The sequence below is a fragment of the Gopherus flavomarginatus genome, chromosome 4 (genome assembly GCF_025201925.1).
Source record: "Gopherus flavomarginatus isolate rGopFla2 chromosome 4, rGopFla2.mat.asm, whole genome shotgun sequence".
In the NCBI taxonomy this organism is placed as follows: Eukaryota; Metazoa; Chordata; order Testudines; family Testudinidae; genus Gopherus; species Gopherus flavomarginatus.
Genome location: NC_066620.1, coordinates 3,384,287 through 3,400,967, shown reverse-complemented (window position 1 = coordinate 3,400,967; position 16,681 = coordinate 3,384,287). Strand labels below are relative to the sequence as shown.

At 66.9% G+C, this 16,681-nt stretch overlaps 1 protein-coding gene across 3 annotated transcripts in view; it reads right to left on the bottom strand.

Annotated features, from left to right (window-relative positions):
- Nucleotides 1–112: 112 nt before the first annotated feature.
- The window catches only part of LOC127049868 (phosphofurin acidic cluster sorting protein 2-like), a 119,906-nt gene continuing 103,337 nt past the window's right edge, over nt 113–16,681 (bottom strand). For 2 of the 3 annotated variants that reach the window (XM_050951192.1, XM_050951194.1), the window contains 13 exons: nt 16,263–16,395; nt 15,916–16,020; nt 14,195–14,301; nt 13,485–13,639; nt 13,189–13,299; nt 11,600–11,702; nt 9,414–9,446; nt 8,616–8,658; nt 8,455–8,497; nt 7,947–8,088; nt 2,501–2,724; nt 2,257–2,370; nt 113–1,331 (listed from right to left, as the gene is read on the bottom strand). In XM_050951192.1, the coding sequence (XP_050807149.1) occupies nt 1,216–1,331; nt 2,257–2,370; nt 2,501–2,724; nt 7,947–8,088; nt 8,455–8,497; nt 8,616–8,658; nt 9,414–9,446; nt 11,600–11,702; nt 13,189–13,299; nt 13,485–13,639; nt 14,195–14,301; nt 15,916–16,020; nt 16,263–16,395 (1,429 nt within the window). In that variant the 3' untranslated portion in view covers nt 113–1,215. The remainder of the gene's footprint in view (nt 1,332–2,256; nt 2,371–2,500; nt 2,725–7,946; nt 8,089–8,454; nt 8,498–8,615; nt 8,659–9,413; nt 9,447–11,599; nt 11,703–13,188; nt 13,300–13,484; nt 13,640–14,194; nt 14,302–15,915; nt 16,021–16,262; nt 16,396–16,681) is intronic. The other variant, XM_050951193.1, reaches the window with a different exon arrangement.

The following is a 16,681-nucleotide window of genomic DNA, read 5'->3' as shown; positions in this document are numbered from 1 at the left end:
TGTGGGGGGTTCTCGCCCACCAGAACGCAGCTGTGTGAGAGGCAGCAGCATTGGCCATGGCTGAGGGGCTCCGCCCCCCTTCCCGCTGCACATACCCTGCACCCCAGTCACAGTGGTACCAGCATTAATTTATTAAAATTAATCCAGAAAAGCAACCATACAGTAAGTTTAAAAAAAATAGAATCTTGTAAAAAAACAGGGTGATGCCTCTGCCGGCCGCCCAGCCCCCAGTCTGGGGCTCCGAGGGCAGGGAGCGGTTTGGCAGCATGAGGGGCTGGGCGGAGGGCAGGAGTGTGAGATCAGCTGCAGTGCCAGGGCTGGTGGGCTGCCACACTCGGCCTGTGAACCCCAGGCCAGCAGTAAGTGGGAAAACAGCTGTGCCCAGGGGCCCCCCAGGTGCAGCCCCGCCTGCCCCTAGCATTTCTGGGCAGGGGGGCTGCAGCTTGGACTGACAGGTGCTGGCTCCCGGTGCTGAGGGCACAGCTGGGCCTGCCCAGCTTTCTGCTCCCCCGGGGCCAGTGCCTGGACCTCACTGCGGAGCAGCCCTGCCCCCCTCCCCTGGGGCCCTGCAGCTGATGGTGGAGGAGGCCCCTACATGAAGTGCTAGGAGAGCCTCAGGTGGTCCGCAGGCTGCAGCTCCATAGGCCCCTGTGTTTCCTAGTGGAGGGGGCAGGGGGCTGGGCCTACGCTCAGCCCTGCAGCCCCATGGCCTAGGGGCTGCTACAGGGCCTGGAGCCCAGGCTTGCTGGGGCCTTGAGGGATCTCTGCCCCACGCTGCCATTGCTCAACTCCCTGGAGCTGCCACTGGGGCCCTGGGGCTTCCGAAAGGGGGTGACTGAATTGCCAGAGGATGCAGCTGGCTGAGCCAGCCCCCGGGCAGGAGCCAGAGCAGCCTGTTCTGCTGGTGCAGCACCAGTAAGACTCCCTTGAGCAGCTCCCAGTCCCCGTCCCTTCCTCGGGGTGGGCCCCCTGCCCCAGGGTCGTGGGAGGCTGGCTTGGGGGGCTGCAACTCTGGAAGCCACGTGGATGCCCCTGTTGCACCAGTTCTAGCTGCATGTTAAAAGCCCCCTGGGGGAGAGAGACAGTGGAAACAGCCAGGGCCTGGAGCGGGGCAGCAGGAACCTCCCCCAGTGCCCAGCAGAAGGGACAGGCCATGGCCATCGCCGTCTCCTGCCACACTCAGCAGAGTCCCGGCTCCCAGGCCGCCCAGCTGGCTCACACGCTCTTCGAGTAGCCAAAGATGCCCACGGGGAGATGCTTGACATGGGTTGGCCACTGCGCGGCTAGCTGGAAAAACTTCACGTCGTTCCACTCCACCCCGTCGATGGACACTGAGAGAGGAGAGAGCAGAGCGCCAAACATAAGGATGGCCACACTGGGTCAGACCAAAGGTTCCTCTAGCCCGGTGGCCTATCTGCCGACAGTGGCCAATGCCAGGTGCCCCAGAGGGAGTGAACAGAACAGGGAATCATCAAGTGATCCATCCCCTGTCTCCCATTCCCAGCTTCTGGCAAACAGAGGCTAGGGACCCCATCCCTGCCCCTCCTGGCTGATAGCCATTGATGGACCAGTCCTCCATGAACTTATCTAGTTCTTTCTGAACCCTGTTATCATCTTTGCCTTCACAACATCCTCGGGCAGGGAGCTCCACAGGTTGACTGTGCGGTGTGTGAAGAAATACTTCCTTTTATTTGTTTTAAACCTGCTGCCTATTAATGTCATTTGGTGACCCCTAGTTCTTGTATTAAGAGGAGTAAATAACACTTCCTTATTTACTTTCTCCACACCCGGCATGGTTTTATAGACCTCTATCAGATCCCCCGTTAGTTGTCTTTTTTCCAAGGTGAAAAATCCCAGTCTTGTTAATCTCTCTCCACACGGCAGCTGGTCCAAACCCCTAACATTTTCATTGCCCTTTCCCAAGTCTAAGAGCTCGTTTTAGCACTGGGGTGACCACAGCTGCAGGCAGTGTTCAAGGCGTGGGGGTACCAGGGATTTATAGAGAGGCAATAGGATATTTTCTGTCTATCTACCCCTTTCTTAAAGGTGCCCAGCGTTCTGTGAGCTGTGCTCAGAGCGCGCGTGCAGCTCAGCTGTGCGGGGCAGGGCTCAGCGCGGGCACAGCTCGGGCGGGGGGGGCGGGGAGGGAGACTGGCAGAGCTCAGCCAGCCCCACTGCAGCCTGCCAGTGTTCGAGTGGGGGGCAGAGCTGTTGGCCTGGCTGGAGGGGTGTGGTGTGGTGCCGGGCTGCCCTCACCTCGGAGCATGGTGTTTTGGTGCTTAGCCGTGCAGATCAGGCGCGTAATCCCTTCGATGACTTGGCTTTTGGGCTCCAGGTCCTTCTCCTTGGGTTTCTTACTCAGGAACATCACTGGGAGAAGCAAGCAAAGACTCCTAGAGCCAGCCCTGCCAGGGGAGCCAGGCAGGGACTCTCTGCCTCCTCCAGGCCAGGCTGGTACAGGCCCTGCCCAGGGGCCAGCGTGGGCTTTTGCCTGCCTTACCTTTCTTGTTCTTCTCCTTGGTGACCACGGTCATGGCCATGGTGCTGGGGGGGACCAGCTCCCCGGCGCCGGGCACGCGGCTGACCTGCAGCGACCGGAAGTTGCTCTTCAGTGTGTTCTTCAAGCCCATCTCCCGCTTCTCTCCCTCCTTCTTCTTCTCCAGCCCCTGGTTTGTCCAGTAATCGACCTGCAGGCCCATCACCTCCACGCCGGGGCTCAGGGACCTGGGCGATAGTCACAGCAACGTAACCCCAGCCACGCTGCGCCCCTCAGCGCTGGGCCCGGCCGCCTCATTTCCACCCCTCCGAGCCCCAGCGTCCCTCCAGATCCAGCCCCAGCCACGCTCCGCCCCTCAGCGCTGGGCCCGGCCGCCCCATTTCCACCCCTCCGAGCCCCAGCGTCCCTCCGGATCCAGCCCCAGCCACGCTGCGCCCCTCAGCGCTGGGCCCGGCCGCCTCATTTCCACCCCTCCGAGCCCCAGCGTCCCTCCAGATCCAGCCCCAGCCACGCTCCGCCCCTCAGCGCTGGGCCCGGCCGCCCCATTTCCACCCCTCCGAGCCCCAGCGTCCCTCCGGATCCAGCCCCAGCCACGCTCCGCCCCTCAGCGCTGGGCCCGGCCGCCCCATTTCCACCCCTCTGAGCCCCAGCGTCCCTCCGGATCCAGCCCCAGCCACGCTGCGCCCCTCAGCGCTGGGCCCGGCCGCCCCATTTCCACCCCTCTGAGCCCCAGCGTCCCTCCGGATCCAGCCCCAGCCACGCTGCGCCCCTCAGCGCTGGGCCCGGCCGCCCCATTTCCACCCCTCCGAGCCCCAGCGTCCCTCCAGATCCAGCCCCAGCCACGCTGCGCCCCTCAGCGCTGGGCCCGGCCGCCCCATTTCCACCCCTCCGAGCCCCAGCATCCCTCCGGATCCAGCCCCAGCCACGCTGCGCCCCTCAGCGCTGGGCCCGGCAGCCCCATTTCCACCCCTCCGAGCCCCAGCGTCCCTCCGGATCCAGCCCCAGCCACGCTGCGCCCCTCAGCGCTGGGCCCGGCCGCCCCATTTCCACCCCTCCGAGCCCCAGCGTCCCTCCGGATCCAGCCCCAGCCACGCTGCGCCCCTCAGCGCTGGGCCCGGCCGCCCCATTTCCACCCCTCCGAGCCCCAGCGTCCCTCCGGATCCAGCCCCAGCCACGCTGCGCCCCTCAGCGCTGGGCCCGGCCGCCCCATTTCCTCCCCTCCGAGCCCCAGTGTCCCTCCGGATCCAGCCCCAGCCACGCTGCGCCCCTCAGCGCTGGGCCCGGCCGCCCCATTTCCACCCCTCCGAGCCCCAGCCAGCACCCCCACCCTCTGGATCCAGCCCCAGCCACGCTGCGCCCCTCAGCGCTGGGCCCGGCCGCCCCACTTCCACCCCTCCGAGCCCCAGTGTCCCTCCGGATCCAGCCCCAGCCACGCTGCGCCCCTCAGCGCTGGGCCCGGGCGCCCCACTTCCACCCCTCCGAGCCCCAGTGTCCCTCCGGATCCAGCCCCAGCCACGCTCCGCCCCTCAGCGCTGGGCCCGGGCGCCCCATTTCCACCCCTCCGAGCCCCAGCGTCCCTCCGGATCCAGCCCCAGCCACGCTCCGCCCCTCAGCGCTGGGCCCGGCCGCCCCATTTCCACCCCTCCGAGCCCCAGCGTCCCTCCGGATCCAGCCCCAGCCACGCTGCGCCCCTCAGCGCTGGGCCCGGCCGCCCCATTTCCACCCCTCCGAGCCCCAGCGTCCCTCCGGATCCAGCCCCAGCCACGCTGCGCCCCTCAGCGCTGGGCCCGGCCGCCCCATTTCCACCCCTCCGAGCCCCAGCGTCCCTCCGGATCCAGCCCCAGCCACGCTCCGCCCCTCAGCGCTGGGCCCGGGCGCCCCACTTCCACCCCTCCGAGCCCCAGTGTCCCTCCGGATCCAGCCCCAGCCACGCTCCGCCCCTCAGCGCTGGGCCCGGCAGCCCCATTTCCACCCCTCCGAGCCCCAGCCAGCACCCCACCCTCTGGATCCAGCCCCAGCCACGCTCCGCCCCTCAGCGCTGGGCCCGGCCGCCCCATTTCCACCCCTCCGAGCCCCAGCGTCCCTCCGGATCCAGCCCCAGCCACGCTCCGCCCCTCAGCGCTGGGCCCGGCAGCCCCATTTCCACCCCTCCGAGCCCCAGCGTCCCTCCGGATCCAGCCCCAGCCACGCTGCGCCCCTCAGCGCTGGGCCCGGCCGCCCCATTTCCACCCCTCCGAGCCCCAGCGTCCCTCCGGATCCAGCCCCAGCCACGCTGCGCCCCTCAGCGCTGGGCCCGGCCGCCCCATTTCCACCCCTCCGAGCCCCAGCGTCCCTCCGGATCCAGCCCCAGCCACGCTCCGCCCCTCAGCGCTGGGCCCGGGCGCCCCATTTCCACCCCTCCGAGCCCCAGCGTCCCTCCGGATCCAGCCCCAGCCACGCTGCGCCCCTCAGCGCTGGGCCCGGCCGCCCCATTTCCACCCCTCCGAGCCCCAGCGTCCCTCCGGATCCAGCCCCAGCCACGCTCCGCCCCTCAGCGCTGGGCCCGGCAGCCCCATTTCCACCCCTCCGAGCCCCAGCGTCCCTCCGGATCCAGCCCCAGCCACGCTGCGCCCCTCAGCGCTGGGCCCGGCCGCCCCATTTCCACCCCTCCGAGCCCCAGCGTCCCTCCGGATCCAGCCCCAGCCACGCTCCGCCCCTCAGCGCTGGGCCCGGCCGCCCCACTTCCACCCCTCCGAGCCCCAGCGTCCCTCCGGATCCAGCCCCAGCCACGCTCCGCCCCTCAGCGCTGGGCCCGGCCGCCCCATTTCCACCCCTCCGAGCCCCAGCCAGCACCCCCACCCTCCGGATCCAGCCCCAGCCACGCTCCGCCCCTCAGCGCTGGGCCCGGCCGCCCCATTTCCACCCCTCCCCGCCCCAGCGTCCCTCCGGATCCAGCCCCAGCCACGCTCCGCCCCTCAGCGCTGGGCCCGGCCGCCCCATTTCCACCCCTCCCCGCCCCAGCGTCCCTCCGGATCCAGCCCCAGCCACGCTCCGCCCCTCAGCGCTGGGCCCGGCCGCCCCATTTCCACCCCTCCCCGCCCCAGCGTCCCTCCGGATCCAGCCCCAGCCACGCTCCGCCCCTCAGCGCTGGGCCCGGCCGCCCCATTTCCACCCCTCCCCGCCCCAGCGTCCCTCCGGATCCAGCCCCAGCCACGCTCCGCCCCTCAGCGCTGGGCCCGGCCGCCCCATTTCCACCCCTCCGAGCCCCAGCGTCCCTCCGGATCCAGCCCCAGCCACGCTCCGCCCCTCAGCGCTGGGCCCGGCCGCCCCATTTCCACCCCTCCGAGCCCCAGCGTCCCTCCGGATCCAGCCCCAGCCACGCTCCGCCCCTCAGCGCTGGGCCCGGCCGCCCCATTTCCTCCCCTCCGAGCCCCAGCGTCCCTCCGGATCCAGCCCCAGCCACGCTCCGCCCCTCAGCGCTGGGCCCGGCAGCCCCATTTCCACCCCTCCGAGCCCCAGCGTCCCTCCGGATCCAGCCCCAGCCACGCTCCGCCCCTCTGCGCTGGGCCCGGCCGCCCCATTTCCTCCCCTCCGAGCCCCAGCGTCCCTCCGGATCCAGCCCCAGCCACGCTCCGCCCCTCAGCGCTGGGCCCGGCAGCCCCCTTTCCACCCCTCCGAGCCCCAGCGTCCCTCCGGATCCAGCCCCAGCCACGCTGCGCCCCTCAGCGCTGGGCCCGGCCGCCCCACTTCCACCCCTCCGAGCCCCAGCGTCCCTCCGGATCCAGCCCCAGCCACGCTGCGCCCCTCAGCGCTGGGCCCGGCCGCCCCATTTCCACCCCTCCGAGCCCCAGCGTCCCTCCGGATCCAGCCCCAGCCACGCTGCGCCCCTCAGCGCTGGGCCCGGCCGCCCCATTTCCTCCCCTCCGAGCCCCAGCGTCCCTCCGGATCCAGCCCCAGCCACGCTCCGCCCCTCAGCGCTGGGCCCGGCCGCCCCATTTCCACCCCTCCGAGCCCCAGCGTCCCTCCGGATCCAGCCCCAGCCACGCTCCGCCCCTCAGCGCTGGGCCCGGCCGCCCCATTTCCACCCCTCCGAGCCCCAGCGTCCCTCCGGATCCAGCCCCAGCCACGCTCCGCCCCTCAGCGCTGGGCCCGGCCGCCCCATTTCCTCCCCTCCGAGCCCCAGCGTCCCTCCGGATCCAGCCCCAGCCACGCTCCGCCCCTCAGCGCTGGGCCCGGCCGCCCCACTTCCACCCCTCCGAGCCCCAGCGTCCCTCCGGATCCAGCCCCAGCCACGCTCCGCCCCTCAGCGCTGGGCCCGGCCGCCCCATTTCCACCCCTCCGAGCCCCAGCGTCCCTCCGGATCCAGCCCCAGCCACGCTCCGCCCCTCAGCGCTGGGCCCGGCCGCCCCATTTCCACACCTCCCCACCCCAGCGTCCCTCCGGATCCAGCCCCAGCCACCCTCCGCCCCTCAGCGCTGGGCCCGGCCGCCCCATTTCCACCCCTCCGAGCCCCAGCCAGCACCCCCATCCTCCAGATCCAGCCCCAGCCACGCTCCGCCCCTCAGCGCTGGGCCCGGCCGCCCCATTTCCACCCCTCCGAGCCCCAGCGTCCCTCCGGATCCAGCCCCAGCCACGCTCCGCCCCTCAGCGCTGGGCCCGGCCGCCCCATTTCCACCCCTCCGAGCCCCAGCGTCCCTCCGGATCCAGCCCCAGCCACGCTCCGCCCCTCAGCGCTGGGCCCGGCCGCCCCATTTCCACCTCTCCGAGCCCAGCCAGCACCCCCACCCTCTGGATCCAGCCCCAGCTACGCTCCGCCCCTCAGCACTGGGCCCGGCCGCCCCATTTCCACCTCTCCGAGCCCAGCCAGCACCCCCACCCTCTGGATCCAGCCCCAGCTACGCTCCGCCCCTCAGCGCTGGGCCCAGCCGCCCCATTTCCACTCCTCCGAGCCCCAGCAGCCCTCTGGATCCAGCCCCAGCCACGCTCCGCCCCTCAGCGCTGGGCCCGGCCGCCCCATTTCCACCCCTCCGAGCCCCAGCGTCCCTCCGGATCCAGCCCCAGCCACGCTCCGCCCCTCAGCGCTGGGCCCAGCCGCCACATTCCCACCCCTCCCCACCGGATCCAGCCCCATTCGCGTCTCCTGCTGCCCCACAGCCAGCTCCAGCCCCTTGTCCCCATGAACATCACCCATATGGACCAAGGGGCACGGGAACATTGCGCACAATCTCCACTTTCATTTAACAGAGAGTCTCGGGGCCAGGGGCTGGGGGGCTGTGGCACAGCCCCTGCCCGGCCGTGTGTACCCCACACAGCGCAGCGTGGGCCCCCTCCCTTCTGGGCCAGGGGCCTCAGAGGAGGCTGAACGTGGGGGGGAGGGGCTGGGACATAGCAGTGTGGCTGGCTCTGTTGGAGGGAAACGGTTAACCCTACTCCCCCCCGGCCTCCCTCCAGTCCCCCTGCGGAGCCTCACCCAGCCCCCGACAGGCCGCTGCTGACCGACGGGGAGGGCGGTGGGGTGCCCATGGCCTCCTTGCTGTGGGGGGTCCCTGTGCTGGCTGGAGGTGCGGAGCTCAGCAGGGAACTGGTGCAGACCGTGGCATCGTCAGAGTCCACTAGCAAGAGGGAAAGGCAGGGCCAAGTTAGCGGGATGAGGGGGGCTGAGCCGGGGGCGGGGGGTATCCCCAGGGCAGCAGTGGGGCAGAGGGCCATGACACCTCATTGCTGTGGCTCTGTTCTGGGGTGGGATGGGCACTCACAGCCTAGGGCCACCACTGGTGCGTCTCCCTTTGGGCAGGCCTGGTGCCCTGGCTCTGGGGTGTAGCTAGGACCTGCCCAGCTCCCTTGGCCAGCCGAGGCTGCAGCAGGGCTCGGGGAGGGGTGGCCCCTGGAAGGCTGCAGCCCCCCGGGGTTCCCCACCAGAGGGGAGAGGCAGAGCCAGCCAGCCAGCCCCACTGCCCTGGGCTGCAGGGCGGGCTCACCTGAGGCGCTGAAGGACTGTTCCACGAGCCCCACCTTCACCACCTGCAGACAGGGAGACATTAGACACCTCCCTTGGCCCTGCGGCCGGCCCCCCCCGCCCCTCCCCCGTGTCCATGCGCCTGGCAGGGCTGGCGTGCGGTGCCCCCCATCAGACACTCACCCCAACAAATGGCACAAACTTCTGGCAGGAGTCGTCGTCTGGGCTAAGCGAGGGAAGAGGGGAAAGGTCAGACGGCAAACCCGCCACAGGGACCACGCTGCTGCCTGGGGGGCTGGCAGGGCCGCGGGGTACCGGGCAGGGCCCTGCCTTGCCTTCAAGATTGGATTGCCACCTACGGGCCGAGCAAGGCTTTCTGCAGGGCCATGCCTGGCTGGCAGGGGCAGCAGCGAGTCATTTGCCACGTAGGGCAGGGGCCAGCCTGCCCCAAAGGCAGTACCCAGCCCCTCAGCTAGCAGGGGCAGCCCCCGAGTCATCCGCCATGTAGGGCAGTGCCCAGCCTGCCCCATAGGCAGTACCCAGCCCCCCAGCTAGCAGGGGCAGCCCCCGAGTTGTTCGCCACAGAGGGCAGTGCCCAGCCCTCCCGGCTGGCGGGGGAGCCCCCAAGCCGTTCACCCAACCAGGAGCAGAGCACTGGGGGGCTCGAGTGCCCCCGCTGTCCTGGGGCCCTGGGTGCTGCCCCATCCCCTCCATGCACAGCACCTGCCTGACGCTGCAGCCCAGGCTCAGGCTAGTAGGGAGGGCAGGGGAGGAAGGGGGATAGCGACAAACTGAGCAGCAGGGGGGCTGCAAGGAAGGGAGTTCACATGCAAAGTTCCTGGGCCAGGCCCTGCTCCAGGGCCGCAGGGCGGGCAGGGGGCACTGAGGGGCAGGCAGGGGGCACTTGTTCTATTCCAGACACAGAGATGGGACGGAGGGACAAGCAATGAGGTGACAGCGCAGCAAGCCACAGGCAGGTACCTGATATAAAAATCAAAATAGAGGCTTCTCTTCCTTGGGTGCCACAAACCAAGAGAAGGGAGAGGTGAATGCACTGCTGGGACGTGCAGTTACAGCCAGGCCCTGGTGGGCGGGGTGCCAGCCCCACCCACAGCCCCAGGGCCAGCCCGCTCCCCAGGGCCGACGGCTCCAGGGCCCATTCAAGGGGCTGACCCCTGCACCCCTCCCCAATCCTGCAAGGACAGACGGCATGAAAATGGCCTTGGTACCTCCCAGCACTCTGCTCAGGGACTAGCATTGCCCCCTGCTAGCCTGGTGCCCCTCACTCCCAACCCGCAGCCCCCTGCTCGCCCGGGCTCCCTCCCAGCTCCGCCAGTGCCCCTCACTCCCGACACGCAGCCCCCTGCTCGCCCGGGCTCCCCCCCATCTCTGCCGGTGCCCCTCACTCCTGACCCACAGCCCCCTGCTCTGCCGGTGCCCCTCACTCCCGAGCTGCAGCCCCCTGCTCGCCCGGGCTCCCCCTCAGCTCTGCCGGTGCCCCTCACTCCCGAGCCGCAGCCCCCTGCTCGCCCGGGCTCCCCCTCAGCTCTGCCGGTGCCCCTCACTCACGACCCGCAGCCCCCTGCTCACCCGGGCTCCCCCTCAGCTCTGCCGGTGCCCCTCACTCCCGACCCGCAGCCCCCTGCTCACCCGGACTCCCTCCAGCTCTGCCAGTGCCCCTCACTCCTGACCCGCAGCCCCCTGCTAGCCCGGGCTCCCCCTCAGCTCTGCCGGTGCCCCTCACTCCCGACCCGCAGCCCCCTACTCGCCCGGGCTCCCTCCAGCTCTTCCGGTGCCCCTCACTCCCGAGCCGCAGCCCCCTGCTCGCCCGGGCTCCCTCCAGCTCTCCCGGTGCCCCTCACTCCCGACCCGCAGCCCCCTGCTCGCCCGGGCTCCCCTCCAGCTCTGCCGGTGCCCCTCACTCCCGACCCGCAGCCCCCTGCTCGCCCGGGCCCCCTCCAGCTCTCTCGGTGGCCCTCACTCCCGACCCGCAGCCCCCTGCTCGCCCGGGCTCCCCTGCAGCTCTGCCGGTGCCCCTCACTCCCGACCCGCAGCCCCTTGCTCGCCCGGGCTCCCCCTCAGCTCTGCCGGTGCCCCTCACTCACGACCCGCAGCCCCCTGCTCGCCCAGGCTCCCCCGCATCTCTGCCGGTGCCCCTCACTCCCGACCCGCAGCCCCCTGCTCGCCCGGGCTCCCCCCCATCTCTGCTGGTGCCCCTCACTCCCGACCCGCAGCCCCCTGCTCGCCCAGGCTCCCCCGCATCTCTGCCGGTGCCCCTCACTCTCCCTGCTATCCCAGCCCTGGGTTTCTCTGCATGAGGCCGGTTGGGAGGTAGCTCTGCAGGCTTTTCCCCAGCTGGCCACGCTGCTGCTCCCGTTCCTGGCCTCACCGCTCAGCAGGATTAAGTGCCTCGGGTCTGCCAGCAAAGGCCGGGGAGCCCAGTGCCCAGCCCAGACGCCAGCGTCCAAGCAGCTGGGCTGCCCATGTCCCCGGCCACGCTCTCGCCTGGCAGCTGACCCAGAAAGCGCTGAGGCTCCGTGGCAGCAAACAGCTGATACCCAGCTGGCTGCATGCGGGAGCCTTGCACTGGGCACGCCCCACACAGGCCAGCAGTGTGAGAGTGCAACAGTTATCGGTGCCCCACCAGAGAGTGGGGGGAGCATGAACAGGCACCAGGGGAGCGCACGGGGCTGCACAGAGCTCGAATCAGAAATGAGGCCCCGGAGGGAAGAGTCACTCCTGCTCTCTGCCTGAGCCCCATACTCCACGCCGAGGCAGACCGGGCGGGAAGAGCACAGGGTGGCATTTATCTGGGCATCTCCGCTCAGGGCTTCTGCGGCTGCTTCTGCCACTCGCACACTGAGGGGCGGCGGCCAATAAGGGACTGCACCAGAGACTCTGCATGGCTTGGGGGGACCCCAGCCTGTCCAGCACAGGGCTCGGCCAGTCCTCCCCTCCCCCAGCCCTGCTGCTCTTTCCTCTGCCACTCGGCTAGTTCAGACACCTCCCTGGGGCACTGCAGAACCCGGGGGCCACCCAGCCGGGATTCAAAGCGCCACGCCCCAGATTTGGCTGGGGAAGGGTCCCCGGCAGCAGCTGGCACGGCTGGGGGGTGTCCAGGGTGACTGCCTGTGCCCCCAGGCCTGAGCACTCACTCCTGCTCTCACCTCTTTTGTTTGTACGTCAGCATGGCCTCGGAGATGGGCAGCTGGTGAGACTGGCTGGCTCCTGCAATGAACTGAGCCACGCGGCCAGGGACGTCCACGGTGTCTGGGGAGGCAAGATGTTCCCACTCAGCTCTGTGCTCTGGGGAACCAGGGTGCAGTACCCAGCCCCCAGCCTGTCAGACTCACGCAAGACCCCCGCTCCCAGCCTCTATTTGGAGCAAAGCCCATGAGAAGAAAGACTTACAGAAAGCAGGAGACACCTAAACCCCAGGGTGACAGGATTACGGCAACTCCCCTGGCCTCATTTGCATGGAAGAGGGGACAGGGAGGGATCCCCATTAGCACACAGGAGGGAGAGCAGAGATCCCAAGGCAGGAACCGCAGGGAACTCTGGGATCAGAAAGGCAGGGAAGCAGCGCATCATGGGGGATCTCTGCTCCACATGTTAATGTACCCGCCTGCCCACACCCAGCTCAGCAGTGATCAGACCAATTCTCACAATAAACCCTCTATTAGTATCCAAACTACTGAAGCTGCCTAACTGCATTGTGGGCCCCCTGGAAGGAACACGACCCATAGCCAGGAATTGAGCAGCAATTAGTGTCCAGCCTGAACAAAACGACTCTGGTATCCTCCCTTAAGCCATCAGCTTACTCATAAACAAATGTAGTGTCTCCCTTGAACCATGGTTCTTTCCCTACAAACCCCCGACCCACGCTCAAGTAAGTGCTCAGATGCCTGGATCCAAAATCTGCATCAGTTCCACTGGGACTTCATCTTCTCCTGACTGATCGTGCTGGGGGTCTGCCTGTCTCCAGCACTCCGGACCACCACCAGCTGGGACCCCCGATGGAGTCAAGCTTCCCGGAGTGGTGAGAACCCAGCTCGCTCCCTAGGTGTAGCCCTGTGACCCTGACTCGTGTGATCAGTGACAGTTTTCTAAACCTGACTTCTGTCATCAAATTTAAGTTTGATTGAATATTCTGAGTGTTTTGTTTGTTTGGCTCCCCTCTGGTTACCACCTGGCAATAAATAACGTTCATGGTTAAGCTGGTTGCTTCTCTTTCCCGCCATTCGCTCTGCAGCGATGCTCCTCCTAGCTAAGCTAAAGATCCCTGCAGCCAAAACCCTGTGGGGTTCGCTCATCAGGTGGGTTACAACCAGAACAACTGTACCGTGAAAGCAGAGACAGGGATGTGCTGAACCCGGGACATATGAGACTGGCAGCGTAGAAGTGCTGCTCCCCCAGTCTGCTGAGTCCAGGGACATCTAAGGGGTCAACCTGGGAGTGCTGATTAACCCAATCCTCTCAGACACGCTCTGTTAACGTGTGTGTGTTCGTCTGGTTCTGGGGCTGGAAGAACCCAGCCCTGGGGAACCTTGGCCCTGCAGGACAGCTCTGTATGAGAACCTCCGTGACACAAGCTGCACATTGACAGAATTACAGAACCCCACCCCCAAAGTAACCCGAATAAATGAGTGAACCCCGAAGTATTGGGCAAATCTGGTAACAAAGGGGAGAGGTGAGCACACCGCCAGCTGCCCGCACAGCCCAGAGCTGGCACTGCTCGGGCGCCCCTGCTGCTCACCTGTGCTGGGGGGCTCAGCCCGGCTGAACAGCTCCCTCCACGCCGTGTCCAGGAAGAGGGCGCTGTACCTCCCATCCACAGATGCCAGGTACTTGGCCAGCGGGTGTGAGCCTGCCAAGGAGATGGAGGAAGTGACGCAGCCGGAAGAGACACTGGCTGCTCCCAGGAGCGGAGCTTGCCGATGCCCCAGCTGCTGCCTCCTCTCCCGCACATGGGCTGCCTTTGGGGGGCCCAGCAGCCCCTTCCCCAGAGGGCACTGGGCCCCAGAACTGGGGCTCCCAGCGGGTGGCTCTTACCCAGTGGCACCACAAGGAAGCGGAGGTAGTTCAGCCAGTCTGGGGTCTTGCTGGCCAGCTGCTCCACGAAGAACCGCAGCACGATGCTCAGGTAGCTCTGGTCTCCCGCCACGGCCACTTTGACTGGGGGAGGCATGTGAGAGTTGCAGTTACAGCTGCAGAAGGAAGAGAAACCCCTGAGAGACTCAGAGCCACGCAGGGGCCAGGACAGATGCCACCCATGGAGACAAGCCCACTCCCTCCTCAGGCCCCGGGCTGGCCACGAGCCCAGACGAAGGGCACACCTCCCAGGGGCAGGTCTGCTGTGTCCCGCCTCGCTGCTCAGCGACCCTCAGTGGAGGGGCTAACGGGGAGCAGCCATGAGTTCTCAGCGTTGAGACTGACACCAACATCATTAGGGTCCAGCGTCAACACCCAGCTGGACAGCCCATCCCTGCTCACAGCCCATGGACTCTGGGCCCAATCCTGTGATGGTGCACAATCAGCCCCCCAGCACCCATGGGCTTCTCCTTCAAACCCTTCCCTCACTACACGTCCCTGAGCCTGCTCCAGTGCCATCTGGGCCAGGTCCTCCCCCCACCCCCAGAGCCAGTCTCCTCCCCATGTAGCTCAGGGCCAGCCCCGTGCCCCACCATGCTGCCAGGGGCCAGGCCTCACCCCCAGGGCCAGACTCCGCCCACCCTCTGCCCACTCCGCCCGGCTGCACTCACTATCTCTGGATGCGAGCGACAATGGTGTTGAAGGCAGCCTGGACATCGGCCACGGACCAAGTGGAGACGACGGGTTGTTTGTGCGCCTGGAGCTGCTCGCTCAGGTACTGTCGAGACAAAGCCAGAGAGAAGGTAGGGGCTGAAGCCCAGCTCCAGGCAGCCCAGCCCACGGGACCCACGGCAGCCCAAGCTTACACACGTCCCTTCTCTTCCCTCCAGTGGCTCCAGTTCATCCGGTAGGAGCAGTTCTAGTGGCATCCCCCTCATTTTGGGGTGTCTGCGCCAGGCCCCTACCTTAGGGCCCCCGTGGAGCTGTGCTGCACGGTGGGAGGAGGTTGGACCAGAGACTCCGTTCCCATGGGGGCAGGGCATTTCCAGCGGGGTGTGATCGCTCCGAACTTCCTGTCCATTCTCCCAGCTGGGGGAGGGGCCCCTGAAGTTCCTTTCGTCAGGCATTTTCTTCTCCACTTACTCACTGTGATCTAGTCACTCCCCCCTCAACCCCGTCTCCCCTGTAGCAACCTGAGCAGCCCAGGCACAGCCTCTCACTGTGAGACGTTTTCTCCAGCCCTCCCATCGTTTCCACAGCTCTTCTCTGCCCCCTTCACGTTTGCAATAGCGGACACCAGACCTGGCCGTGGTGCCAACGCCGGAGACGGGTAAAATCACCTCCCAGCGCCATCTCGCTAGCTCCCCGGAGTGCAACATCCGCGATTTCTATTTACTGCCAATGTTCCTGAGCCCTGAGGAATCCCACCTGCCACACGCCCATCCAGGGACGACTCCTTGCGAGCTCTGCCAGGCAGCTCCTTTAATGAGGGCGCCCGTGAGGCTGGGCTAGGTCTGCGAACTGGCGCCTTGCGTGGAGCTGAGTCAAACCCCATCCCGAAGTCTCACTATGGTACATCTCTGCTGTGACTTTTACCAGCCGAACTTGTAAGCCCATCAGAGACGGAATCAGGGCTGCTTGACAAGACCTGGTTTCCATAATCCCACCCTGGCTGCATTAATGATATTCCTGCCCTTCGTTAGCAATTGGATCCCATCCCAGCCTCTCCATGACACTGCCTGGGACTGATGGCCGGCTAACCAGCCCGCAGCCGGCCAGCTAATCCCACCTGGCCTTTCTGACAACTGGCCCAACACCAGCCCCCAGCCGGGCTTCTGGAATGGCCCTGGTATTCCAAGATTTTTTCGAAATTAGCATCAGAGATCTCCACAGTCAACTCTGCTAAGACTCTTGGGTACAAGTTCTCCAGGCTGCTGTTCTAAAAACGTTCATCCCTGGCAGATGGTGCTTAATGCTCCTCGGTGACTGCTGGACTGGAAAGCACATCATCCTCCACATGCGACACGAGCACATCAGCCTGGTTCCTTTACAAATTCAGCACGGAAACCGTCACCGAGCACTTCTGCCTTTTCCGCACCGTTATCGACAATTTGACCCTCTCCAGCCAGGATCTCCTTGTTCTCAATGAACCGAAACGTGTTCCCCTGCTCGCCTGCTGCACTGCCGTGTAGCACATTGTTCCCAAGGCGCGGATGCTAATCCTGGTCCTGCTCTCCAGCGGCTGCCCCCGAGCAAGGGCAAAGGACATTTGGCCCTAGCCTGCAAACCTTCTATATCCTGGGGCCACCTTCCCTCACCAGGCTGCCCCCTCCCACGGCCCCACAGGCAGCCTGCCCAGGTGGTGGGCAGCCTGGCTCCCCTCCCTCCTCACCTGCCCTTGCCACTCGGTGACATTGACCAGGACGATGCTCTCCGGAAGCTGCTCGTCTGAGATCAGGATCTGGTTCAGCTGATCATAGACGGATTTCCGGGGCACCTAAGACAGCACAACCAGGCAGGATCAAACGCTGCAGGGATCCCCTGGTTTCCCACTGGCCAGCCACTGTCCCGCTCCAACGCCTCCCACATGGGCCTCTCCACCCACATAGGCCAGGGTCCCGCAGGCACCAAACCGGGCCCCCTACTGCCTCTGCTGTGAGCAGATGGGGCCCAGCCCCACCGCGCCCCCTGCCCTGCAAGAGGCAGGAATGCAACGCACATACACTGCTGCAGCCTGACCTGGGCACTGTGCCGCGAGTCCGGCGAGCTCTCACTGTCCAGGCTGCTAGCGCGGTCGCTCTGCCCCTTCGAGTTCTGCCGGTCCTTCATGGAGGTGCTGCGGGGCCGCCACACCTGTCTGCTCTCAGCTTTGCTGCAGGGTGAGAATCTCCAGGAGTTAGAGCTTACGCTGCAGCAACCTTGGCCCCAGAGCTGAGGCTGCAGAGGCTGGGGCAGCCAGGTCCCCAGAACTGCACCCACACCACCGCAACCGCTACACCAGAGATGGCTGCACCTGGGGCCGGGCTGAGCTCCCGTCCTCCCCTGCCTCTGGGGTTGGGCCGGGCCCCCATCATCCCCACCCCCAGGGCCGGGCCAGCTGCACTCGGGGCTGGGCAGGGCTCCCATCCTCCCCCTCCTTCCCCCTGGGGCTGGGCAGG